This window comes from Podarcis raffonei, chromosome 12 (genome assembly GCF_027172205.1).
Source record: "Podarcis raffonei isolate rPodRaf1 chromosome 12, rPodRaf1.pri, whole genome shotgun sequence".
Lineage (NCBI taxonomy): Eukaryota > Metazoa > Chordata > Lepidosauria > Squamata > Lacertidae > Podarcis > Podarcis raffonei.
The window spans coordinates 40,604,739-40,632,606 of NC_070613.1; the positions used below are offsets into that span (position 1 = coordinate 40,604,739).

At 42.3% G+C, this 27,868-nt stretch overlaps 1 protein-coding gene across 11 annotated transcripts in view; it reads right to left on the minus strand.

Annotated features, from left to right (window-relative positions):
* The window catches only part of ZNF385D (zinc finger protein 385D), a 551,565-nt gene that overhangs the window by 338,793 nt on the left and 184,904 nt on the right, over positions 1-27,868 (minus strand). For 4 of the 11 annotated variants that reach the window (XM_053409986.1, XM_053409985.1, XM_053409976.1 and 1 more), the window contains exon 1: positions 25,940-26,199. The exons of 2 other annotated variants lie outside the window; for them this stretch is intronic. In XM_053409986.1, coding sequence (XP_053265961.1) covers positions 25,940-26,009 — 70 coding nt within the window. In that variant the 5' untranslated portion in view covers positions 26,010-26,199. Of the gene's footprint in view, positions 1-22,173; positions 22,253-25,939; positions 26,200-27,868 lie in introns of those variants that run through there. 5 more of the 11 variants (XM_053409984.1, XM_053409982.1, XM_053409978.1 and 2 more) reach the window with 3 other exon arrangements.

Here is a 27,868-nt window from a genome sequence, read left to right on the forward strand (position 1 = left end):
CTAGCATCAAGGGAATAGAGCTTTTACTTGTCAGAGCAGGTTCTTTGATAGGTACTTAGTACATAAACTAAAAGCCAGACATGTTGAATCAGTTGAATCTGGGAGAAAATGTTCTTAATGTGAAGAGCCTCTAATTTGCAGCATGATGGAGAATCTTTAATGTGTGTCAAAGGGCAAGCCAGAATGTGGGTGGCACAGCTTAGCTTGATCAAGGGAGAATATAAAATAGATTGTGCAGGATTATGACCAGGCTAATTCAGAGAATACAGGGGTTCAATTCAGGGCATATAAAACAGTTCTGATCATGTTTGTTTATTTTAGGGAAGTTTCTAATGTTTGATGTATTATCGGGTTTTTAATATTCTGTTGGGAGCTGCCCAGAGTGTCTGGGGCAACCCAGTCTTATGGGTGGCATACAAATATAACTAGTACTACTACTACTACTACTACTACTACTACTACAATAATAATAATAATAATAATAATAATAATAATAATAATAATAATAATAAACTAAAAGGCCACAGATTGCAAAGGCAGCATAATCAATCAAGAGGATGAACATTTTAAATAAAGAAGTCTGAGAAAATAAAAATATATTTGCCTGGCATCTCTGGATAGAGTACACCACAACTAGGCTGCTACACTGAGAGGGCACTCAGTAAAGAATTAAATTAGCTAACAGAAGGGACAGCACAGGACAAAGCAAATAACAAAACAAAGCACTGTATTTTTCACTCCATAAGACGCACCTGACCATAAGGCGTACCTAGCGCGCGCTCTGTCACTTCCCCCACCTCCAGCAAAAGCCACGGATAGCCATGCAAAAGCCATGCTCCCCATGCCCTGTGGAGGCTTCAAGCGGCTAAGCCAGAAGCTAGAACAGCTAGAAGGAGCGCTACACAGCTGTTCTGGCTTCTGGGATAGCCCCGCAAAGCTAGCGCTGCGCAGCGCTCCCTCTAGCTGTTCTGGCATTAGGATAGCCGAGCAGCCTGCATTCGCTCCATAAGACGCACACACATTTTCCCCTTACTTTTTAGGAGGGGAAAAGTGCATCTTATAGAGTGAAAAATACGGTAATGAGTTTAGGGAGGGATACAAAAAAAAAAAAAGGTTAGGGATTCATGCACAGGACTAAGTACATTAATGAGACTTCATGCATGATCCATTCACTGTACCCTCAGCTATGCAATCACCAACAACACTGCATTGGATGCATTATTATGTCCTGGCCATTTAGGATTATGAAAGTTGTCCCAACTTCCAAGACAAGGGGCGTAACGGTCTTATACACACTCCGTAACCCCCGTGCAAAACTGTTGTTGTCTGTACTTCTCTCCCATGGAAGGAAACAGGACATACGTTAGCCATGCCTAAGTATACTGACAATGATTTCAATGGACATAAGAGCAACTAACTTTAATTGGAATCCAGCCTGCAGTTCTAAGCCACTCTCGCTGTTGAATGTCACTACTATTTATAGGGGGGGGGGACTGCACAGCCTGCGTTGTTCATTGCAGTCACAAGGCTGTGGTGAACATAAAATCTGAAAATTGTATGTAAAGCACACAACCTGGGATAAATAAATAAACAAATGCACACAGCATTGCACAGTGTGTTGCACTGGTCACCTCACTTGGATCTGTCCCAACAGTGGCTTTGATGTAGCTATGGAGAGAAGCAATTCTGTCCTCAAATGCCTAGCAGAATTGTCACAGTAGGTTCCAGCATACTATTTACTGGGGCAGATGTTAATAGGCGTTGTACCTCTTGGCTGCATGGGTACCTGAAGACTCAACAAAGGTAGCAAAGCATACCTTTACTGCCTTCAGGGCTGTTCAGCAGGCACAATATATGTTCCATCATCAGCAGAATTGTTTCCTCCCGATGTATATTATTTAAGCCTAAAGTAGTCCAATAAGCCTGAATCACTCCATCTAACTTCCCAGTTTCCATATCATCAATAATCATAAAATCCATAGAACATTAGAAGCCCACTTGTTTTTAAATTCCAAAACTTGAGTAAATAAACCCAGCTTTTATTATTTAAATCCTTAAACTCCTGGGAATTTGATTCACAACACTCAGAGAGGGCGCTGGAACGTAAATCAAATCAATATATTTCCATTTCAGTTTTTATTGACGGAGTGGTTGTTACAGCTGACATAAATCCAAGTTTAGCTCAAAGTTGTGATCATTCTTTCCATGGGTAAATGTTGTGAAAAGCTGACAATACAAAGAAAAACTGTCCAGACAGGTTGGTTCTTATAAAAATCTGTTTCACACTCTGATGGTGCTAATTGATTCTTAATGGGTTATGGTTACGGTGTTATTTGATATTAAGAAGAAGAAGAAACCCAAACCATGTTTTTATAGGAAGAAAGTTTTGAAGGCTGGGGTTGCAGAAAGGGGAATTATATTTAATCACTAGACATGTGGGAGGATTTCAACCTGGCAGCAACTGCTCACATGGGAATCCAACAGAAAAAGCTTCTCTCAATGAATTAGAAATTAGCAACAGACAAACTTGAAAAAGATATTGTACTTATATGGCCCAATGCAGAGGTTTCCTGGTGTTCAAAATGGTCATTATATAAAACATAACAATTATCCCCTGCACCCAGTCCTCCAGCCTAGACTAGGACCCGGACCCTGCAATTATAATCTGAGGCCTTTTTTCATGTGCCCCCTCCATGAGAGATATGGAGAGTGGAAACATGAGAATAGGCATTTTCTGTGATGGCTCCCCATTTGTGGAATGCTTTTCCCAGAGAGGCTTGTTTGGTACCTTCATATCTTTAGGTGCCAGGTGAAAACATCCATCTTCACTAGGGCAGGGTGATATATCAAAATATTGTCCAAAGCTGGTTTGAAGTCCGTATCATGATATCAGTTTCATAATTTTTGACCTGGCCATATATCATGAATGTGTGCGCATGTGTGTGTGTGTGTGTGTGTGTGTGTGTGAGAGAGAGAGAGAGAGAGAGAGAGAGAGAGAGAGAGAGAGAATGGTGCAAAAATCACAATGTAGGGAAAGCCAGCCAATGCCTCTACAATGCCCCATCCTTATTTAAGACATCATGATATATTGGTATATCACAGTGTTTAGCTGGTGATATATCACAATGATGAAAACCAGATATTGCCCAGCCCTACTCTTCTCCTAGGCCAGCCATGTCCAAAGTCCATTTGAGGGGCCTAATCTAGCCTGTCGTTTGACTTAATCTGGCCCCCGTGGCAGTATTTGTTGTGGGCTAAAATCCTAAGCAACTTCAATCCAAAAAAAAAGGCTGAACAAGTTTGTGCTAAAATTGTAAAAAAAAAGTTCAACAACAACTTTGGTTGGCCCTCACACATGTTCACTTCATCAATTCTGGCCCTCTTTGAAAAAATGCTGGGGCACCTCTGACCAAGCCTTTGGCTGATGAAACCATCTATGGTCTTTTAAACTGTGTGGAGTATTGTTTTGTTATTATGCTATGTGTTTTTGTGGTTTTGTACTGTAAACTGCCTTGTGCTCCTTGGATGAAGGGCGGTATAGAAATTTAATAAATAATAATAGACTAGTACTGCACCGAATCCCCAGGTGGGCATAGCAGAGTCAGGTCAATTCCACTCAGTCTGTTTGCTCAGATCTTAGTGATGATGCACGTCTAGATGAAATAATACAATGTCATATATCTTAGGCAGCACTTTTATGCACAGGTCGCTGACAAAGGGAAAGTTACTTCCAAGTACATATGCATAAGATTACACCCACTGTCCTTGACTTTAGGTTTAACAGTAGCCCATGGAAGACTGCATGTTCTCTTCTGGGCCACGGTTCTTTGTAGCAAAACAAAACAAAACGGGGGGGGGGGGGGAGGAGGCATGCATACGAGTAGGATGGTGATAACATGTCTTATGCTTACCTCCCCTTACCCAGACAAGCTTTTCCACAATAGCAAATAACTACCAGAAAAGCAGAATAATATAAACCAGACCTTCCCAAAGTTCAACAAGCAGCAGCAACAGATGAAAAGCCTTTTTCAGGAGCCTACTCCAATGCCTACTTCAATGCCTACTCCAAATTCATCTTACAGGCTTTTCACTCTGAGTGATAGAGCGGTACTGATTCTAGCAGCTAGCTGCTGGATTTCCTTTATTTTTAAGGACGTATATTAGCATTCCCTGTTCTTAAAAAAATAATAATCTTGGCTTACAAACAAATATTTAAAAATCACAGCTAAGTTACAAGAAATACCATGATAATAATATGCCATTAGCAAAGAAATGAAATGAGCATCAAAACACCCAGGAAGGCAGCCTAGAAGTTAAATATTTTTCATCTGTGGGATGTGTGGCAGATGCCTACCATGGCTACCATCCCAAACAGGGTTCAGACATGAAGCAGCCCAGAATGGCACTCCTAAAATATTATCGGTAAACTCCTCACTGTTCTTCCCAATTGAATTTGAAGCAGAATGCATTATCTCCTTTGATGGATGCCAAACTAATGCCGAGAGTAACTAGAGCTTCTCTGGCATGTCTGGGACAGAGGTTGAGAGGAGTTTTCATAGGACTCTGCTGAATGTAACTGTAATGGTTCTAGGGGTTGCTCATGCGTAAGTTGCCGCCACTCCTGGCTAGGTTACCTGGTTGAACCCTTTCTGTCTGGACAGCCTCTAGCTTCGTGGCTGTCTCAGTCACTGTCAGAATCCGTCAGTGGGCGTTTCTTGAACTTCTTCCAGCAAAGAAGTTCTTTGACGCCAAGTCTCCTCCTACTCTCCCTGCGCGGAAGTCTTCTGCGCAGGGAGGGTATGGGCAGCGGAGTACCCGTACTCTCTCCGCTGGTCTCCGGCGAGGAGTCTTGGAGCCTCCTCTCCGATTCCCCCATCTGCCCCCCTTCTCCACTGGTGTTACGCTGATTTCCTTCTCCGGCATCCCTCTGGAGCCTTCCCTCCGCCTCTAGCTCCGATGGCAGTTCCCTGACAGTAACCAATAAGCCTGCTCCGTACTCCTTTAACCTTTTCAACATCCAGCTACTCACACCTACACCCAAGTGACTACTGTATCATTATCAGCATTTATAATTTCAGGGCATATACTCACCAAACAGCCTTAACGTATTTAATTTGCCTCATTTCCAATACATTTTTTATTTGGAGAAATGGCCTTGATTTTTCACATCAACTTACTAAGAAACATTGCCAGTAGGCAACAGTTATTCTGGCTTCGTTTAAGATGGAATACATGAGGCTTTTTACGTTCAGGGGATGTTAAGATTTTGATTTCTCTTCTGGGGACTCACTGCGACACTGTTTTAGAACTCCTGTGCTAAATAGATAGCAAAGCTGATAAAATAAAAAGCTGTTCATAGGCAAAATATAGTCAACACAAGGAAGTACATCACTCCAACGTTCATGCAATTGTGATCCTGTAAGACTTGACTGCCATCAGCATTTTTATATTTCCACATGAAATATGGGCAAGAAGTTACTTTAAACATGCCCTACCATCGTTAAAAAATAATCTGACTATATGGCATAAAAACCTCCGCAATTTAGTTATTGCAGGAGGAAACAGCACCTAAGTTACAGGCCTCTAAGGGGCAGGAAGTCATTTCTACTGAGTATGTTGGGATGTTGTTTCATTTAAGATTTACAGGAATCTCTCCTTATAACATCTAGAGACATATGGTTGTCGTGATCTTAGTTTGGGTGTTATTATTTAACATCTTTAGGCTTTGTATGCCCTGCCTTTAGTTTGCTATATTAGGAGATTTTTGTTATTGCTCTTCTGTCATCATAACTCTATAATAATTTGAAAGCTGATAAAAATGGAGCCTGCCCATAGCTGTTATTCTTTTCACCTGCCCAATGATAACCTGTTAAAGATTTGTGTGGCTCGCATGGAAAGGATTCTGTCCTGCAATTATTCTTTCAGCCCATGCATGATTTTGACAATTACGGGGTTTGGATACTTGTCAAACTACTGCGACTTTACGATTTAACCACTTGGTAAGAATTCCGTTTCAGTGTAAGGGATAAAGAAATGGTCATCAAGCAAGTTAAGAGGGCTATATTTGATCTTGTCAAAAATGTTCAGTTCCTTTCCCATCTTCTGTACTGTTCACAGGACAATCAAATGAAGCTGATATTGGTACCTCTGGTTACATACGCTTCAGGTTACATACGCTTCAGGTTACACACTCCACTAACCCAGAAATAGTGCTTCAGGTTAAGAATTTTGCTTCAGGATAAGAACAGAAATCGTGCTCCGGCGGCACGGCAGCAGCGGGAGGCCCCATTAGCTAAAGTGCTGCTTCAGGTTAAGAACAGTTTCAGGTTAAGAACAGACCTCCAGAACGAATTAAGTACTTAACCCGAGGTACCACTGTAGTGGTAGTTTTACCTACTGTCAATTCATCAGCTGTAGCTATAGGCCACAGGGCAGTTAAAAATAAATAAATGAATCAAGACACAGTTCCAACAGTGTTCCTCAACCACTCAGTATTATTAGAATAACGTTATCATTTTTAACATTGTTAAAATAGTGTCATTGAATATGTGCAAGGGCTAGTAGTTCAGAGGTATGCCAGTGGTTGTACAGGTTCAATTAGGGTGTCCTGGAGTCCATAGCAGCTCAAGCTGCACTGTGCAAGGAATTGTTTGGAAAGCGGATCCAGACCAGGGACAAGGATTAATATGAGGAGTGTTAGAACCTTATTTGCTGCTGCTTCACACCTGATATTGCTGGGCGTTGATGGAAGCTGACATTTACCCTCTGACTCTCTGCAATGTTGGTACTGCAGAGCAATGGAAATCAAGTCAATAGCTTGGCTTACTGGACATTGCCCTGGTGGTACAGTGAACTTGGGGAGGGAGGCCTGCTACTACAGTTTCTTATTCAAAAATCCCAGCACCTTACAAAATGTTATATATTTGTTACATTGGATGTTGACAATCCAGGATATTCTCTATATGAGGTCTCAGAGATACACTGCAGAATGTTGACACATGCTTAAATGCAGTTGCCAGAATTCACTAGTGTGTGTAGTGTTCAAGAAGTAGAGAGATATCTTTCTTATTTTGACAATTGCTCCATTCATATGGGATTGTTAGCATTCACCATTTTGGGGACATTGACTGTAATATGTGCACAGCATATCCACAGTACACCTTAACATTATCTCTGTTTCCTTCCTCAAACCACAGAAACTGCAGGCCAATGAAACAGGCATAGATATATTGTTCTCTCTTTGCTTTAAACTTTAAATGTGCTGGTTAATAACTTGTTCTCTCTTCCACTCTACCCCATTTTTCATTTTTTATGCACACTTCAAAGACCATTTTGCTTGCTTCTCAGCAAGAGTGCAATTTTCTTTTACCAGACTATTCTGGTTCATGGGCAGCCTAACGCTACATGCACGAGGAGGATTTTGTACCGTCCAAGTATTGACCTATGGAGAGTGCCATCTGTGTACTTTATAATCCTTGCGCATATAACACAGATGCTAAGCAATACAAACTTCAAAAAGTGAAAAAGGAAGAAAATGGAACACCTTAAGTTTCAAAGCTTGCTGGAGGGGGAACGGACGAATAATAATATGTATTTGTGGCATTATATATTTTGATACCTTTTCAAAGTTGTCCTTTCAAACAGCTTTGTCACTGCAGTTTACTTGTACGATATAGTTACTTGACCTTTTTTTTTTTTTTGCTTTATTAACAATCTCTTACATCATATGACATATTTCATATGATATATTTCATATAGCATGTCTCGTATAACATATACATATACATATGTATTGTACATCTTCTTGAGTAAACATATATGTAATCTGTGTAAGCAAAAGGAGTTACTTGCTCAAAACATGTAACATTTCATTCCAAGCATCTAGTTTGGCAGGCTCACCACAAGAGCAGTCATATGGCATATAGGTGTACCTGGGAAATGTCAGTAGCCTGGAAAAAAAATGTGCAATGAGCTGGTACAAATTTATCTGAAAGCATTCTTTTTTTAAAAAAATCCACCCTTTTCAGATCCCATTGAAATCTATGGCATAGTTTCCACTGACACAGGTGAAAATAAGCCAGAGCTGGAAAAGGCACCAACAAGTTTTATACCAGGCCGTGTTCCAGCAAAGCACTGGAACATGCTCTCAACAATAAACATATGGCTGTGGAATGTTTCACATGGATTGTGGTACACATGTCTTGCACATTTCACAGAGGCATAGGCCAAATACCCAGCAGGGGTAGGGAAGATATTGGCTACGCTGTGATTTAGAAATTCGGCGCTACTGGCTCCTAGTAACATTCAGAGTCGTATGTGTATTGAGACAAAATATATAATATATATATCATTATATATCATTATATACCTTATTTTATATAACACGAGCCCTATTTTTGGGGATTCCAAATAAAGAAATCCCCCATATGCACTATCCGTGTATAAGACAACTCCCAATGTTAAACTTGAAAAAATAGGGGGGGGATATGGTCTTATACATGGAAAAATACGGTATATAGTATAATATATAATATAAAGTTATGTGTGTTCCTCTTCCAATACAATCTCCCAAACATTCCACACAATGTTATCAGAGGAACATATAACATGATACTTTGCATAATTTCTGCACCTCATTGCAGCTAGAGGTAACTTTAGGAAAAGAATGTAAATACGTCACACTGCTGCTCATGCCAGTTTTACTACATTTCCTAAAGGTGATCCCATAGTTGTAAGAAATTAAAGAACTCTCCATGGAAATCTACACAGCAAACATGGGTGCCTCAAGTGTTTCTCCAGTGCCAGAGAGCAATGACATCAGTACTTGGGTATAAACATACCTAGTGGAAGAAACTTGACTGGAATGCCCTGCATTACCCTTGAATGAAACAGTACCTTTACATAAAATATGAAGATATGTATTCCTCAGGGGGAAGCTGGTGCTCAAATACTTCACAAGACATTCTGTAGATTTACCATGTAATTGGCTGTATTTCTACAGTATTCTAATTTGATTTGTATTTCACCAACCACCTTTTATGTAGAAACCCATATATTGGATGGCAAACTATAGAGGGGATCGATAAGAGCTGGAGCGCATCCTCTCTCAATGGAATAAGAAAGAAGCCACAGAATCAGAAAACATTTCATTTGTGAAAAGTATCTAGGTTGCAAATATGTTGAACACTGCAGTGTGCTAAAAGGCTGTGTGAAACCTGAATTTCATGGAATAACATAACAAGAGTCCTGAAACCAAAGGCCTATCTATCCCTGCATCCTCTTTCCCACAGTGGCCAACCAGTTGCCCATAAGATGCCCAACAGCAGGACATGAGGACAATAGTGCTCATGATCCCCAGCGACAGTATTCAGAGGCATGCTACTTCTGATACTGGAAGTAGTATACAATCATCATGATGATCAGTCATTGGTAGACTTATCCTACATGCAGCGGCGTAGCATGATTTGCTGGCGCTGGGGTGCGGAGGGTGAATGGAGCCTGCTGTGGCAGCCCAGCCCTCACCAATGCCACTGGAGCAATGCCAGCCTCAAGCCATTTTGCAAGGCTGGGACAGCGGCGTAGCAACCCCCGCTGGTGCCTGGGGCGGACTGAGGGTGTTGCACTATTTTTTTAGGAAATCAAAGTTGTTGAGTTTTTTTAAAGACCCCTGTGCCACCCTAGGACACACACACCACCCTCTGGCTAGGATCACAGGACCCTTCTTGTGCTACCTTGACAGCCCCAAGCTGCTTTGTGAGGCTGGGATCATACCAGCCTCGCAAAGTAGTGCAGGGCTGGCAGGGTAGCATGAGCAGCAGCACCCCAAAAAAATGTGCCTTTGCCCCGACAGCCACTCCTCTCCCTGAGGCTACTTCCCTGCCTACATGCATTTGTCCAATTCCATTTTAAAGTTACTGAAGTTTATGGTCATAACCACATATTGTGGCAAGGAATGTTATGGTTCAGTTATGTTTTTGTGATACACCTTTTTTTGTCACTCCTGAACCTCCCAGCATCCAGCTTCATTGAATGAACCAATATTATACTATCATGGGAAAGGCAGGGAAAGTTCTCCCTATCTACTTTTTCTACATCCTGTGTAATTTGATACTCCTCTATCATGCTTCTGCAGAAAATCAGAATGAATTATTTGAACTGCAGAAAATTATTCACTGCCCCACTTAGAAAGTTAATAAAATAACTGTTTTTCTTTGGGTTTGTTTGTTTTTGTTTTTATTAATATGCTCCACAAATATACAACATCCATTAATGTCCACTTGCATTTATTTTTGCCAAATTTGTGTTCCTTCTTGTTCTCCTTGGTGGGGCAAGCCTTGCATGTTTTAAAGTCTTCTTCCCTCAATTAACTTAATTCTGCTTGTTAAGCACTTCAGATATTGCAAGGGATGTGAAGTGCAGGTTATGTTCAAAGCCACAATCATTACAAATACAGATCCCAGAGCCTGCGAGGTTCCTACTGCTTCTTTTTCCACAGTGAAGAAGTCTTATACAGAATGTATCCAGTGGTTTTCTTCCACTGACAGAAGGCTCCTTGAATTAACAGAGGCTTTGTGCAGTGGAACAGCCAGGGAAATGATTGCCAACAGTTCCCCCTCTAGTTGCCAATTCATGCCAACTCCAGTGCCATTCTAAATAGTCCTCAAACCCTTTGAAGCAGATGTGGGCAACAGGACTTAAGACCGAGGGGAAGAGAGTGGAATGGAATGCTGGGTGAAGCTAGAGTGAGTGACAGATAGGAGCTGTTGGTCAGAAATGAGCGTTGAAAAATAGGGCAGCCGAAGAGTCCGTGAGAAAGAGGGCATGAAGTGGAAGATAATGAAAGTGCACATGAAAACACATAAATTTTAAGAGTTAGAATAGGGCATTAGAACTGTGAGTACTCTGTATAAAAATGACTACTTGTTCTGGATGCTATGTTCCTTAAAACATAAACATTAATTTAATTAGCTGTCTGGGATTCTAAGGTTAATATATTTCACCCGACATGTCTGGTAAGGATGTACTCAAGAATATAAAGTCAGCAGGTGGCAGCAGGTATTTTGAGGGAAGTCTGGGCTTAGCAACTGAGCTAGTGACCATCCTCAGACAGACCTAGGGAATATCACAAGCAGTTTTATCCAATTTGTTGACTACAGTGTTTCATTAAAAGGGAGTTGAATTATTTCCTCACTTAACCCCCAAACACTGCTAAGCACAAGGGCCATGATGCTGGGTGTTTTTTTCCAGGACACAGATAAGCTCCTTTAGTAATTCGGGAACCGGATACTGCGCTTGCTTGCTTCAATAATCATCAGACAGATAACCTTGTAAACAGATGCACTTAGGAATGGCCTAGTGAATTACTGACACTGGACAGCTATAACCTTCAAAGTCATGCACATCAACCACAGAGAATTATGCTCAAAGGAGAAAGAAATTGCAACCCCATCTTGTTATAGACACTTATAGCAATATATTTACATCCACCCTGCCACTGTCACATGTGATCATAACTCTATGATCTGAAGAAGAAAAAAGATTAAAAAGGCCACTGGGAAGCAGGAAAAAATGCAGTTGATAAAATCTGGACATGTGAAATAGACATAAAAGGAACATCAAATGTTAGAAACCAAATAGGTCCTCCTTAGTCATTAAATTAAAGTATCTGGAATATGGAGTGAAATATATTAACTCGTCCATAATACTGCAAAAATACCCCATGTTTTCAAGTAATGTGCTATTTATACTAAATGGAGTGGAGTGATCATTATACTAAGCAGAAATTCTAGCTGAGCCTCATTGCTTTATTTCTCAATAAAGCTTTGCTTAGCATACATTTCTGAAAGAGTGGAGAAGGGGGTAGAGCCTGTGTTGCTCATGGAATTTGAACGTAATGCTACATATGTACATTTACTGTAACAGTATTTGGACAGAAATTGTCAGGGAAAATGTGTGCAGCTGTGAACCAAAGAGAAAGCATTCCATGCTCTGAAAAATACGTAGAGCAAAATAAGAAAGTGCAGGTCTGTGTAGGCTGGCTCTCTTGAATGATTATGGCACAAGGATTTACAGTCTTTGGGTCCATCTCATCAGCCAAGCAGTTATTTGCAGTCACCAAAACTTTATTCATCTCCTTGTTCCTGATCTTCTGCTGCACCCTCCATGTGAGTTCAAGGATAATGCCGTTCCCCTTCCTGATCTCCAACCTTCAAAGTCCTTGTTTGTTTGGTCCCACGGTTCCAATATGCTCTAGGCATTTTAACAACACAGCAGTCCAAGAAGCCTATGCCACCATCTCCAGCTCCAATGATCAACAATAAATTATGGCACATCAACTTGTACCTGCCCACTCAACAGCACATCCCAAACACATATTGTCAAAATTACTCCTAGAGTAAGGTTATGAGCTACAGCACTTGTGCAATAGCTCAGTTGGTTAGAGTGTGGTGCTGATAATACCAAGGTCTGAGGTTTGATTCCCAAATGGGACAGCTGCATGTTCCTACATTTCAGGGGACTAGATGAACCTTGGGATTCCTTCCAACTCTACATTTCTATGATTCTATGAAATCATGACCTTAGAAAAGCATTGTAAGGCAATTAAAAAGGTATTGCACATAGGTTTCCCACATAAAGACTAGCAACTGAAATGTATGTTTTTCAACAAGCTCTACACAATCACACTAGCATTAATGATTCTATCTGTTATTTCTATTGGCTCATTATAGTGCTCACTCCAGGAAAAGTCTTTTTATTATGGTTTTAGTACTTGCATTTTACTGATGAAAAGCTAGAAAGGATTTTCCAGTGGAAACATACACTTTAATGCAATACAAATATTATTGTGTTGTGTGTAACAATGTTCTGTCAACTTCAACTGTATCATTAACTAAGGCACACTCAGTGGTTCCATGGACTCAGCTATACAGCTTCAAATCAAACGTTTTGAATGTGTCTGAAAGTGCAATATACAATTGTGATACTAAATGGCGACTGAGCTATAGCAAATTCAATGCATTTTTAAAAACAATTTTTTAAAAAGCATTTTCACAATGTTTTTAATCACCTTTGTGTCTTATTCATATTTCAGTTGCCTTCAGGGATTTATTATAACCAGATTCCATATCTTTAGGAAAAAATAGATAAAATTATCAAGTTTCCATTTCAAACATCAGATGCAGGCTCCTTTGAAGAAGATGCTACACATAGAAGGAGGGGGGAGTTCTTCAAATGTAAGTTATGGTTACATACATTTCTCAGTAGCAAACAGCAAGAAAAAAGCAAAAAAGCAAAATGCTTAAGGGTCAAGCATTGGATGATTTAATAGTTCATGAAATGCAAACCACAAAAAGAGATGAAAAACAAGATGACAAACCACAAAGAACATAGCGCTTAATTGGTTATCATAATGGAATTCACAAAATTCATCATATTCAACGTCCAGAGATATTCAACCATGTTGATAAGCCTGTCTGTTCTGAGTTAGTTATCCAAATGTTCACAAAGGTGGTGGTTACCAGATGCACTCATAGAACAAAACCAGTCTTGTCTTTCAAATTTGGATACACACAGAAAGAGATATTTAAACTTCCCAATGATACCTTCACATTATTATATAGATGTAAAACGAAAGAGGAGAGAACGAGCAATAGGCAGAAAGATACAGAGGACATGGACTGGGACCTCTTCAGCTCTTCCTTATTCAACAGAAACAGCAATGGTGTAGCAACTGAATAAGGAAAATCAGCAAATTACATTTTGTATAAAATTCTCATGTGATTAAAACAAAATAGCACATTTGCCTTCATAATTTATCTGCACTCTTTTTATTTCAAATGCATAATTACATATTCATGAGTTTATAAAACTGGATTATCCAATGTCATAAACTGAACTTGCACATTATATTTAAAAAACTGTTCTGCTTGTGCAGTTTTAGCCTCAGTAGAAAGAAATTCAAGTCTCAAGACTAGAGAATCTTGCCCATGGGTCCCTTCTGAATCTTTCCTAAGTTTCTAGTAAACTAAAGCATTGGTCCTTTGTGCTCTATACCACTGCCGACACAACAGAAGTTAGTGGGAGGTCTTCTTTTTGGGAGGTTCAACTAGCCATGCACATGATCCCAGTGAGGTATGTGTTCTTTGAAATCCATAACATAACATTTAAGCATGTGCCAATATTGTTTGCACTTCTAGCTTTTGCTTTAGAGAGAATATACCTCTAAAGGGCAGAACTGATGATATGCCTAAATTCCTTGGCTCAGCTGGTCCAACTGAAAAGAAGAACCAAAACTAGCTAACTACTAACATTAGTTTTAATGGGAGAATAATTTAGTTTAGCTCTTGCTTGTATGCACTGTGAACACCCAAATGGATTTTCCCACTGAATTTATGCCCGCATGGTGCCCGTGACTGCACATGTGTCTGCCAAGACTTTCCCTAGTACCCACAACATTCTCCTTTTTCCTTCACCCATTTCAATACACTTCTAATAGGACTTTGCTTGTAACTAACAGAGGACTAAGTTTAAACCTAATGGGGTGTTGCAGCTAGGGAGGGAAAAGCTAGCTGTTCCCTCTGCAGCTGAGAGCCTTCTATTGGCTACAGAGTGAGTGAAGGACAGGTCAGTGTTAGAAACTGAGATATGAAAGCCAGGAGCTAAATGGCACCTTAAACCAAGGTTATGGGAGCAACACCAGAATGTCTAGGTGTGCTTTTTTAATAACAAGAATACAAAGCTGAAAATGAATGAACTGCAGCTAAAAGATTGTGTTCATTTTTCACATGGTCCAACCCTTCCCCTGCCCACCCCCCTAATATTATTAAAAGGGTCTCTTCTCCAGTCCTCAGAGAACAGCTGGAAGTGGGGAGGCAGAAAAAAAGGTCCTCCTTTCCTTCCACTCTGCAGTTTTAATCTGCAATCTTAGGCACAGTACTGAGCCCAGAGCTCAGAAACTGCTCGCGCTAATGAAATTCCCTGTTGCAAAGTGTGCCTAGAACAATGGCAGTTTTGAACACTGGGGCAGGTGTGGTTACAGGTGTGGCAGAGGGGGTTGTTTGTGGTGCCTATGAGTTTCTCAGTTTTCCATATGTGCCCCAAGGCCTAAAGAGGTTGGAGACTTCAAAGCCATCACACACAAATATCTTTAATGCTGATATTTAGTAGATGATCATGCCCTATATGTCTTTTGTCTTTTTCTTGCACTACCATGAATGCCAAAAGGTAAAGGTAAAAGGACCCCTGACTGTTAGGTCCAGTCGCGAATGACTCTGGGGTTGTGGTGCTCATCTCGCTTTACTGGCTGAGGGAGCCGACGTTTTCCCACAGATAGTTTTTCTGGGTCAAGTGGCCAGCATGACTAAGCTGTTTCTGGCAAACCAGAGCAGTGCACGGAAACGCCGTTTACCTTCCCGCTGGAGCTGTACCTATTTATCTACTTGCACTTGACATGCTTTCAAACTTCTAGGTTGGCAGGAACAGGGACCGAGCAATGGAAGCACACCCCGTTGCGGGGATTCGAACCGCTGACCTTCTGATCGGCAAGCCCTAGGCTCTGTGGTTTAGACTACAGCACCACCCGCATCCCCATGAATGCCAAACTTACAGCCAAAAACTAGCCACATTTATTCAGTAAGTCCCACTGGTTTCACTAGGACTGAACAAATGAAGCTTGCAGCCTCTCAACCTTTTTCAAACACTCTCCCTTGTGGAGTGTTCCCTCAGCCTCTTCTCCTCTCCTCTCTCCTTGGCAGTCCTCCAGGCAGCCACTCCTGCTGCCCCTGGTCTCTGTCTGAGCTGCCCTCCCAAGATAGGTGCCTCCTCACACCACCCCACAGGGGCATGGGCAGAGGATTCCCTGAGCCTTAGTGGCCCAACGGAGACTGGTCAAAGGTAAACGTGAAGCCAGCACCTTACCTTGGGCAGCAACAGTGGCTGCAGCAGGGTTGCTGTACCAAACAGCTGTGCAAGCCTTTGGGAGGCAAGGATGCAAGAGGGCATCAGAAGAGGAAGGGAAGGATAGAGGGACAGAGGCCAGTGTTGCCCACAGCACCCCTGAGCATCACCCACACCACCCCAGGGTTCCATGACACACTGATGGGAAACCACTGCTTTAAGGATATTTCTTCTCCCGCAAAGGAGTAGGGCTTGTGAGAAGGTTAGACTGTGGGACTATAGAGTGACTAGCCTTTTTCAGAACAGGCTGCCTTTTCCCTTGGACTTGTCCAGGGTTCTGAAGGACCTGTCTTTGGCTGTTCTTGCATTCTGACCTGTGACCTTTAAGAGCATTCAAACTCATTGCCTGTTATTCTACTCTTACAGCTCCCTACTCCAAACCCCTGCCTCACCTGTTACCAAAGACTGGACAACATACAGGGAACTAAATAAAATCAAGGTATATCCAAATGTTGTGATGTCTTATCCTTCTGTTGCTCAGAACAACACTGTATGTAATCCAACCCAAATACATCTGGGAAAGTGGTTGAGTTGCCAAGATTCCAACAAATTATTATCGCAATGTGATGAAACAAATTCAGAATGCCTAGGCAGACATTCCAAGTTTAGTTAATGGATAAGATGATTCATTGTTATAACATAGCAAGTCTGAATGGAAAGACAAAAGCCTGAGACTGTGTGCAGAATTCAAAGGTTGGAAACTTCCAGATGTGAGTATAAAATGTTACTGAGCCAGAGGTTCCCAAACATAAAAAGCAAACCATCAAAATTTTGGAGAATAAGCTCATTCCTAGAACCTTTTCAGAGAAACCATTTCACTAAAAGAGGGAGGGGGAATTCTATCAGAATCCAAAGCTCCCTCTGCCAAGGCTTTTTTTTGGGGGGGGGGGTTCCACTGTGAGAAGCATGAACGTGTTCAGACTGTTCAGGAGTCATTGCCCTGAATATGTTTTATTTGCCTTTACAATCCTGACAAATTCCGTGCAGCTCCCCCCATTGTAAATCAGCTTCATTTGGTCCATATCAGCCTGTAGACAAAACTGAAAGCTATATCATCCCACCCAGATTGGCTGGGATAATTCTATAGAGGAAAATGAACTCCTAAGCCAAAGGGGTGAGAGTGCTGAAATTGTGCAAAAGCAGCAGCAGATCAGCAGAACAATGATAGCTAACAACAGAACAGCATTACGCTGGGAAGTTTCCATCAGGATTTTAAGAGCCCTATAAATCAAAACAGGAGCTATTCAACAATGCCCTAATAGGAATGATTCCTATGATCTAATGCAAGACATGCAGATTTGAACATACTTCGGCTCCATTAAACTGCCATCATCATGTTGACTCCAGTACAAAGGAAATTTCCCACTGCCTGTGCAGCTGCTAATCCACCTCTTACCCTCTTTCTTGCTCCCATGTGCCTTTTCCCACCCAATAACTTTTGCATGTCACAATTTATTGTCCCAGTGCATTGCCTGTGACACGATTCCTTGCATGGTCATATCATTAACATAATACTGAACAACTTTTCCAGCAAGCATATTTCAACTTCACATACTTCATTGCACAAAACCTCCATAGTTTCCTTTGTTGCAAGAATCTTCTCTGCAAACAAAAGAACACTGTGAGACCATCCAAGACTACTTACTTGATTTATACAATAATTCCCATTTTTGTATTTCAGAAGAGTCTAACACAACAGTGTTGAACCACTAATACATGCACACAACGGTGTTAGAAACTCAGATGCATAAACTAATTGCCAAATAACACCTTAAACCTAGGTTACAGTCACTACAATGGAATGTCTAGGAGACTTTTTTTGCCATTGAATTTGTTGCTTTTATTATTGTTATCATTCATTTCATTTCTATACTGCTTTACATTTTAAGGAAAAATCTCAAAGCAGGTTACAACACATTAAAACATCAAATAAAATAAATTCAAGCTTAAAGGAAAAGACTTCAGATTCTTCTCTAAGGGACATTTTGCTTTCCTGATATTTATTTATTTACAGTGGTACCTCGGGTTACATACGCTTCAGGTTACATACGCTTCAGGTCACAGACTCCGCTAACCCAGAAATACTGCTTCAGGTTAAGAAGTTTGCTTCAGGATGAGAACAGAAATCGTGCAGCGGCAGCGCAGCAGCAGCAGGAGGAGGCCCCATTAGCTAAAGTGGTGCTTCAGGTTAAGAACAGTTTCAGGTTAAGAACGGACCTCCAGAACGAATTAAGTACTTAACCCGAGGTACCACTGTACCTACTTAATTTAAATAGCTGCCTCATGACAGAAGTACTCTAGGAAGCCAGTGTGGTGTAGTGGTTAGAGAGTCAGACTAGTACCAGGGAGATCAGGGTTCAAATCTCCACTCAGGCATGAAGCTCAATGGGTGACCTTGGACCAGTCACAGCCTCTTAACCTACCTCACAGGGTTGTTGTAGGGATTAACTGAGGAGGGGGGTGAACCATGTACTCCTTGTAGAAAAAGGTGGGATATAAATGGGATATAAATAAGCTCTTCAGTTTACTTCCTTAAGAAAGCTGGAGGAGCCAGCCAGATGGAGATGTCAGTCGCCAACTTGGCACCCAGAGATCTCCCCATAGTTGCAATTGCATCAGCAGTACTCGCAGAATGCAGCTGGCGCCTGGGGAATTTTGAACACTGTACACTTACCAAGTAGAGGGGAAATTGTCAAAACTATGAAACACTGATCACTTTACTTGAAAATGCATTATGCCCCAAGATTCGAGGTGGTAAAAGTTCCCATCAGCCAAAAACAACAGCTTTATGTGAAATAAATCAGCCTTCTGTGTAATGCACACTTACAACTAGCAGGAGAAAAAGATGGGTAAATAAATATTGCTTACAACCCATTTCCAACAGTTTTTGTGACAGCATATAAATGCTTAGGTTGGATCAGCCATTCTGTTACATGCACCTGAACAGCTATATGCACCTGGACAGCTGTGCAAATGACTTCCATGGAGGAACACCAGCATTGCGGGAAAATATGGTGGTAGAGAGAATATTTAGGGCTCAGGTGACAATATGAAAGAACAAAGCAACACTGATCTAACTACTTAATTGTAGCAAAGTAAAAAATAAAAAAAGACTCCGCTAAGCTCATTGAATTCCTGCTGCTTTCAGAATAAATGAAGCAAATTTACATTGGGGGATAATGCAGAAATGGGTTTACTCTGGTGTCAAAGCAAATGCAGAAATTTAGAAAGGACTCATACAATTTCCCAACTAACTGATTATTATTTCTTGTATCTTCCTTCTCTCTGCTCTGGATTCTGAGTTGTATTAGCCGCCCTTAGCATCCCTGCAAATGTCATTTCATATTTCCATTCATGCATCAATAAACTAAAAACCCAATTCTGTTTATAGCTTTAAAATACTGCTAAATCAAGCACTACTGAATTCATTATAAGACAGATAAATACTAGTTTCATTTTGTCACCCCTGTGGGTTTTTCTTTAACAAGGCTATTTCAAATAAAACCACAGTGCTGATAAAGGGAATCATCAGCATTCTTAACCAAAGCTAAAATTTATTTGGAGAAGTCACACTTAAGAGGGTGAAGTGTTTCTTTGAAGTTGAAGATTAAATAGAGTAACTTGGCTAAGATTCTGATAATCATTTGTGCAGAGTTTTGGGTTCAGTAAATAATACAGAAGTGCTAACCTGATGCTCAAAACTTCAACATATACCTTCAATGCATCCTTCAAGGTTATTATCTATCTATCTATCTATCTATCTATCTATCTACCGTATTATTATTTTTTAATATTATTACTTGTATTTTTATTATGGCCTTCCAGCAAGGTAAAAGTGGCATTTAAGCTCCAGAAAATTATGTGAGGTAAGTTGGGTTCAGAAAGTGACTTTTCCAAAAATAGCCATCCTCCTGGACAGGGATGTGAATCTCAATTTCCCAAATCTAAACCCAGCACTAAACTCTGCAAAAGCTATTTCTATAATTAAAAGTTATTAATCAGGAGAAAATAAATGGTCTTTAAAAGAATGTAAAGGACAAATATGTGTAAGAAAACAACAGTAATATGTACTTCACTGGTTTGAAAACCAATAAACATTTGGTATTGTTATTTTTTTAAAAAAAAGTATGAAATGTATTTTGATATTACTATTTGCTGCATCATGACTGCATAGTTCTTTATAATTTTAGTAGGATGCAGGAAACCACCACCTATGGGATTGGAAGCTATTCTGTGCATCATTCTCCCTCCCCTCCCCCCAAGCCATCCTCTGACATCAGATGGCTGACACCTGCTGAAGTTCACCTGCAGAAGTGAGGGGAGGCTTGTTCAACCCATTCTTACGTGCGCCACACATATGATGTCATATATGATGTCAGGTGTAAAGTAGGTGGCAGTGGCTTGTCCAAAACATCCTTGCAGACCTGGTGGGGCACATTTGGTTCCCCACCCCTGATTTAACTTATAAACATTACTCATACAGAGTTAAGTTTAAACATTTCTAATTCTGCATATGCATACTTTCTAGTGAGTCTCCCCCCCCCCATGAACTTGGCAGGTCTTACTTCTGAATAAATGATTGGGATTGCACATCGTATCTGTAATCCTATGCACACTTACCCAAGAGAAATATCTCTTTAGCATAGTGGAATTACTTCCAAATAAGCATACATGTGTAGGATCGAGCAGAAAAACCCCAGCGCCACCTTCACTACTAATTAACCATCGATTGCTGCTTGGATGTCACTTTTGTAGGTATAGCAAATCAGAAGTCCTTTCCTGTCCACACACCATCTCTAAAGTGCACCAAGCACCTGTTCCTAGGACCCCAAATCCATCCTCTCTAGAAGGAACCATTGTTTTGCTCTTTCTCCCACCATAGGGAGAACCTCTCAAGACTGTTAAATAAAGTGTGTTATCTTATACATCTGGGATGTCCAGGTCCAGGGCGGTATATAAATTCAATAAATAAATTACGGTAATAAATTCTCAAATGCAATTGTCAGTAACTGCTTTCTCTAATCTTGCAACCAGAAATAAGAATAAGAACATTCCAATTTGTGTAGTGCACTCTTTTCCTTTCAACTCATTGTCACAACCACCCCTTTTACTATGTCCTTCTGCTTAAATGACTTGATCGTAGTTTCTCAGCTGTTCTGTTTTTTTTCTTGGAATAACCCAAGCTAGCCATTGGCTGTGTGTGATGCATTTAAAGTCAAAATACACAACCTAAGACCCAACCTTCTGTTAAGGGACAAATCTGAATGTAACATTGCAGCTGTATGTAACAAAGTCACAATATATCTATTTTCCTTGATAAGTAATAGGAGGGTAGGCAAGAAAGGGATGCCTATCCCTTCCTTTCCTAGGTACTTATTCCTTGAAACATTCTTTCACAAATACACAAACAAAGAGAGACTGCTGCTTTCATCCTTCAGGCCACCACAGCTATATTTGCCAGATAAATGCAGGTTTGGAACAAAAGCAGCCAAGCCAATTGCCCCCTCCTGAGGTCAATTTGCAATGGATAAGGCACCACTGCAGCTTCATGGCATGCAGTGGAGTACAGCATGTAGTTTGCTCACAGAGAGGCTAGCAAAATTCTCTGAGCTAGGGCTTGGGCACACTCTATAGGGCTATCCTCAAAAAGCAGCAAACTTTACAAGCACCAAAATTACCCTTTGACTCAAAATAAAATCCAGGTGATGTAAATATTTCTAACTCCCCTATCCCTGCACCTGTTGTGATCCACCTTCCCTGTCAATCCACACTCCCCCATTCCCTTTTCAGAGCGAGGGTTCCCCCCACCTGTTGCAGCAGCCTATGGGAGAACTACGCATCCCAGGTTGATTGGTCTTTGTGCCCTGGTGTGCTGTGATCTGGGATGGAATTGTCCCTTCTCACCCTGGGCACCCCTGCTCTTGTTTCCACCATAGCAACTTGCATATCAGGAAGGAAAAGGATAATGTATTTAGAGGGGGTTGGTTCTGTGGGGAACGGGAAAGATGGCAAATATGGGTTTGGAGAAATCATATAAAATCTGAACTTTTTAAAAGTTACTGAATCACTGCCAAATTAATCTGATGCAAGCTTGAGAGAACTTGCATGTATCTATGTGCCTGCGGTAATTTATTAATTAGTTTATTGAGTAAGATTGGCTGCAACGCGAAATACATTTACAAGGCAGTAAACTACATTAACACAATGAAACTTACTTACAAGTGAACATGTATAGGATTCTGCCAAGAGGGTGACTTGGGTTCAGTATCTGAAAGGTTCCTTACTGAAATTTGCTTCGATTTGCTTCACAAGTGCAGTCATTTATGTGATCAGCTGCCTATAATGCAATTTTACAGGCAGAGTTACACAAGATAAGTTGTTTGTGAGAGTAGCTCTCCACATAGCTTATAGGGAGTTTAACCACACAGGCACAAACCTTCAATTTTTGTGGGAACACAGGAATCAGACGATTGGTCCATCTAGCTCAGCATTGTCTACACCAGTGTTTCCCAAACTTGTACCTTCAACTTTTTTGGACTACAGTTCCCATCATCCCTGACCAGTAGTCCTGCTAGCTAGGGATGATGGGAGTTGTAGTCCAAAACAGCTGGAGACCCAAGTTTGAGAAACACTGATCTACACTCGGGGTTTCAGGCAGGGAGTATTTCTCAGGTCTACCTGGTGGAAAACCTGGGATCTTCCACATACAATGAAGAGACAAGGAATTTCCATCATTTTAGATACCACCTGCAAGAAATGCCTCTTGGTTTTGTTGTCTTCCTGAAGCTAAAAAAATAAAACAGGAGGTTGTCAAGCTCATGACTCAACACAATACATGGCTGGTGGGCTACGTTAAGTGAAGTGAGACACAAACTGGTCTACAATTGAAACTGTAGCCAATTTTAGTTGCATTGCCACTATTTGCTGTGCCCTAGTCAGGGGCATGGTTAATGCTGAAAATCCTAGACTTGGCTAAGGAAGGGATTTGGATGGGAGAAATCACAAGTGTTAACAAATTTTGTTAAATATAATTCACACCAACACAGTTGTGCTACCCACCATGCCTAAAGCCAAATGGACAAAGCAAATATTTCTGATACTTTCCAGGAACACACTAGAAGTCAACACACCAGAAGCTTGTTTGCCTGCTAGCATTTTAAAAACTTTGCAATAAAGTGGCTCTAAAAGTTTGAGATTCAGCAAACCCTGATTCAAATTCTGCTAAGCTTCAAAATCCAGTGCATAGCATTGGGCAACTTTTGGTGTTTTGGGGGGCAAGGTGTTTTGACTTTGACTTTATGAAAAACATGAGGTACAAACATTAAATAAACTATGTATTCCTTACTACAGGCATCCCCAAACTCGGCCCTCCAGCTGTTTGGGGACTACAACTCCCATCATCCCTAGCTAACAGGACCAGTAGTCAGGCATGATGGGAATTGTAGTCCCAAAACAGCTGGAGGGCCGAGTTTGGGGATGCCCGCCTTAGTAGAAATGCATAGGATTGGACTGTAAATAACTCACTTTACATGGTTGTGAAGGCTGCAGTCTTACATGCACTTACTTGAGAGAAAGTCCTACTGAATTCAGTGGAACTTTCTTCTGAGTAAATCACAGGTGCCCTATTTGACCTCAGGGTTGTGCCACATATCTGTGTCTTAGCTTCCATATAGCTATGGAACCATGTTAGAGCATGGTGCTGTTAACACCAAGGTTGCAAGTTGAATGCCTGTATGGGATGGCTGCATATTCCTGATTTGCAGGGGGTTGGACTAGATGATCCTGCAGGTCCCTTCCAACTCTTTGATTATGAATTGCCCATCCATCTTAAACACCTACTCAGATTTTAATGGGTTTCCCTATTATTTTTCTAAGTATCAATTGTCTAGGGAGTGAAGTGTAGGTTAAAGAGAGATAGCAGTGCTTGCCAATGTCTACCCCCAAGAAGTCCTATTCGTTTATTCTTACTATTATTTATTAAATTTTGTATTGCCCCCCCCCATCCAAAGATCCTGGGGCAGTTCACAACAGAAAAATACAAAATGAGATTACAAAATATATAATAAAACAAACACAGACCAATAACCCTCCGTCTCAGTTTAGTCAGTGGGTGTAGGCATGTAGCCCAAATGCATCTTTCCTTTAACTTTGTACTTTATGCATTGGATAGTTCATGCACAGTTATTTTCTCAGAGCAGTCACTTAATGCTTGACGCATTTGTATGCCTTTCACAAAGTGACAGTGTAATGAGAAAGCCACAGTAACTGAAAGTAGGTAGGAGGCAGGTGTAGGTGCAGAGGAGGACTATGAGAAACCGCTGTAAATTTTCATTTTCCAAGAGTCAAAAATCTGGCTCTAGTTAAGTCCCATGACAATTACGCCATTTAATAAGCAGAGTTAGTAGTGCCAAGTCCCTGCCACAGGATCACCACCAAATGTTAACTATTTTATACCTTTTCTTAAAGCATTTCCACACTAACTTTCCCCCTCAAGCACCAAAGTTACTTTCTGGGGAAAGACTTTCAGCAACAAACAGCAAAATGTTTTTTTCCCCAAACTGCAGCTCCGTAATTTTTAATTATTCATTTTGGTTTAATTAATTGCTTTGTGTTTGGTACAGTTAAACAGCAATCTTGGAAGACCAATGAAACGAACCAGAAAGTGTCATTCTCTCTATGGATGTCATGCCAGTAGCTTAATATGTAACTGGTTGTTTACATCAGCATATATGACACAGACAGGAAAGCTTTTATTAGTAAAAAAATAATAAGCATCCTTTGCTCCTACTGTACTAACTATAGCTCACCTATCAACAAACACTAGGATCTGAAATCAGAACCAACTGTTTCTCTCTTGCTCCAGGTTCTGCAGAATTCTCACCAGATAAGCCAACAAAAGACACCTCTCTCTTCCGCCCACAGGGGGAAAAATGTATTATTTTAAAAATGCTTTCCAAGCATTGAAGCTCCTGAACGTGCTAGCCAGTAAGGTTTGGAGCGCTCCCTTTGAGATTTATTGGCATTCCTAAGTGCTTTTATAACAAATCACTGGCTCAACTTATTTTAGCCATTGCTCACCAGAGTTCTCAGTCTCGGGTACCTGTTTCCAGTGCCAGGACTCATCATACGAATTAAACAACAACAACCCGATGCCTCGGAGCACAGATAGAAGGGCACTGCTCTGAGATTCAGTGGAAAGGCTGGATCCAGTTCAGAGGGTGAGTTTGGGAGGTTTCAGCTGCAGCCCTTTCCCATCTGAGCTTAAGGATGCATTCGCTACATCAGGGGGGACATACAGTACAACCAAATCAAAGGTCCTTCAGCTTAAATGCATGGGAGGCAGAGAGCGAGCAGGGAAAAGAGAGTTTCGTCCTTTAGCAAGAACTATAAAGAAAAGCCACCAGGAGAAACAAAAGAGTTCAGGAGCCCTTTTGCGCACCAGCAGGTCCCACCAGCAGAGAGTCACAGGGCGAGAAATCTCAGGGCAAATATTCGCCCAAGTCCCAGGCGTCGTGGAGCAGAGCAGGCGAGGGGGCTCTGGCGCGTCTCTGAGGAGGCGCAGTCCTTCTTCCCAAGGACCCCAGACCCACAGAACCGCGTCGACCCCCCTCCTCCATTCCCGCAAGGAACGCCGAATTGTTCCGACAACAATTCCAAGACGCGCTTCTTAATTTGGAAACTTCCATCTGCCCAGCGTCGCCATTCATCTCTACCGGGCCTCCCCCCCCCCCTCAGCCCACCCCTCCCGTTTTCGCGCCTATTTTTGCCGCCTTCGCGAGAGGCGCCTCAAGGCAGCGGGAAGACCGCCGCGCAGATTCCCCGCTGTCCCTCTTCCCGCCTTTTAAGCCCCAGAGGGCAGGTTCCCTCTCGTCTCCGTGAGGGGGAAGTGCGCGGGGATTGTCGTCCCCTTTCCTCTCCGCCCCCCCCCCAACCCTGAGAGGAATATGGACGAGGGCGGGCGCCGAGGCTCCCCTCGCGAACTTACCGCTCCCGGGCTGGGCTTGGGCTGCGAGCAGCTTCTCCTCTCTCCTGCCACCAGCCGAGCTCTTCTTCATCCTGCGGGAGGCTGTCCCTGCGCGCCCACCGAGCCGCCCTCAGCCAGCCATGCGCCTGGAGGGAGGGAAAGCGGGGCGGTGAGGCGGGGTGGGGGGGGGAGAGAAAAGCAGCCCGGCTGGGACTGAGGGGAAAAGGCGGGCGCGCGCGCGCACACGCCGAAGCGAAAAGGAGCAAGCCGGCTGGGCGAAGGAGCGCGGGAGAGAGGCGAGCGGGTGGGAAGCGACACAGCTGGAGGGGTCTCGGGGCAAGTCGGCCGGCTGCCCACGCCGGCTTCCCGCCGGGCAATTCGCCTCAATAAAGGAGCATCCCCGGAGAGCCTCGTGAGAGGAGATGGCCGATGGCCGGCCACTTGCTGCCTGCTGCCTTTCCCTCGCGTCGGCAGCAAAGAGCGAGCGATAAACGAAGCAGCGCCTCCTGACACGCGCGAGGGGGAAGAAAGTTGGCAGTGGGGGGCAGCTCGCCCCCGAATGGCCGCCCAGAGAGCGGCTGGCAATGGGGGCAGCAGAGGACCTGGGCTGCCATGCCCGAGCCCACGAGGGCGAACGGGGGTCATCGCAGCATCCTTTCTGTTTTTTTAAATACATGTTTATAGTCAGGGGGAGCCTGGCCGGGAAGTCAGATGCTCATTTCGTTCCTTTATAAATGTCCTTTGTGCTTATTCCCAAGTAAGGCTGAAAACCTCCCTTACATGGGAGTAAGCCCTATCATATTCCATGAGGCTTGCTGCTTAAGTAAACGCAGTGAGGATCGCAAACCAAATGCACCAGGGCAGCAGAAGCAAACTCCCGTTTTGTTTTTGCAGCCGTGGTGTGAGTTAACTGGGTTGCACCTGCAAAGCTTCCCATGGTCAAGTATTCCTTTCTTTATAAAGACTCAGGATGGGCAAACCTTTGCTCATTTCATTGCTCTAACAGAGAAGTGGGCAACTCCAGCCTGCAGATCAAATTCGTCCCATTACGGGTCCAGTTTGGCCTGCACAGCAGTTGCCACAAGCCACCTGACATCATATGGGACCTAAGGTGTGTGGCAGATAAGGACATGGCTACAAAGGTACAGCTGGGGGCTTAAAGTGAGCTCCTGGTTGTTCCTCTGTAGGCAGGGCTTGCTGAAGACAAGCCCCACTGGGATCCACTGTATTAGGAGGAAGAGGTTGAATCTGCCACCTTAGGCAAATGGCTTCACCTCACCTCATGCATGGACCACCAATAACTAGCACCAACCAAAGGTCCGTATAGTTAAAGCTATGGTTTTCCCAGTAGTGATGTATGGAAGTGAGAGCTAGACCATAAAGAAGGCTGATCGCCGAAGAATTGATGCTTTTGAATTATGGTGCTGGAGGAGACTCTTGAGAGTCCCATGGACTGCAAGAAGAACAAACCTATCCATTCTGAAGGAAATCAGCCCTGAGTGCTCACTGGAAGGACAGATCCTGAAGCTGAGGCTCCACTAATTTGGCCACCTCGTGAGAAGAGAAGACTCTCTGGAAAAGACCCTGCTGTTGGGAAAGATTGAGGGCACAAGGAGAAGGAGACGACAGAGGACGAGATGGTTGGACAGTGTTCTTGAAGCTACCAGCATGAGTTTGACCAAACTGCGGGAGGCACTGGAAGACAGGAGTGCCTGGCCTGCTCTGGTCCATGGGGTCACGAAGAGTCGGACAAGACTAAACAACAAAGCTGGCCTCTGAGAAACCAGTTTTCCGGGTCTATCGCTCTATTGTTTCTCAATAGGTAGATTTGCTGTCCATTTACAGATAGACCCAACATCTGGATGTCATCTTTCCACCCACAGATGACACTCTGATTTCTTTCCCTGGTTTCCATCACTCCCTCCAGCCCTTAATTAATTGTACAGCTGA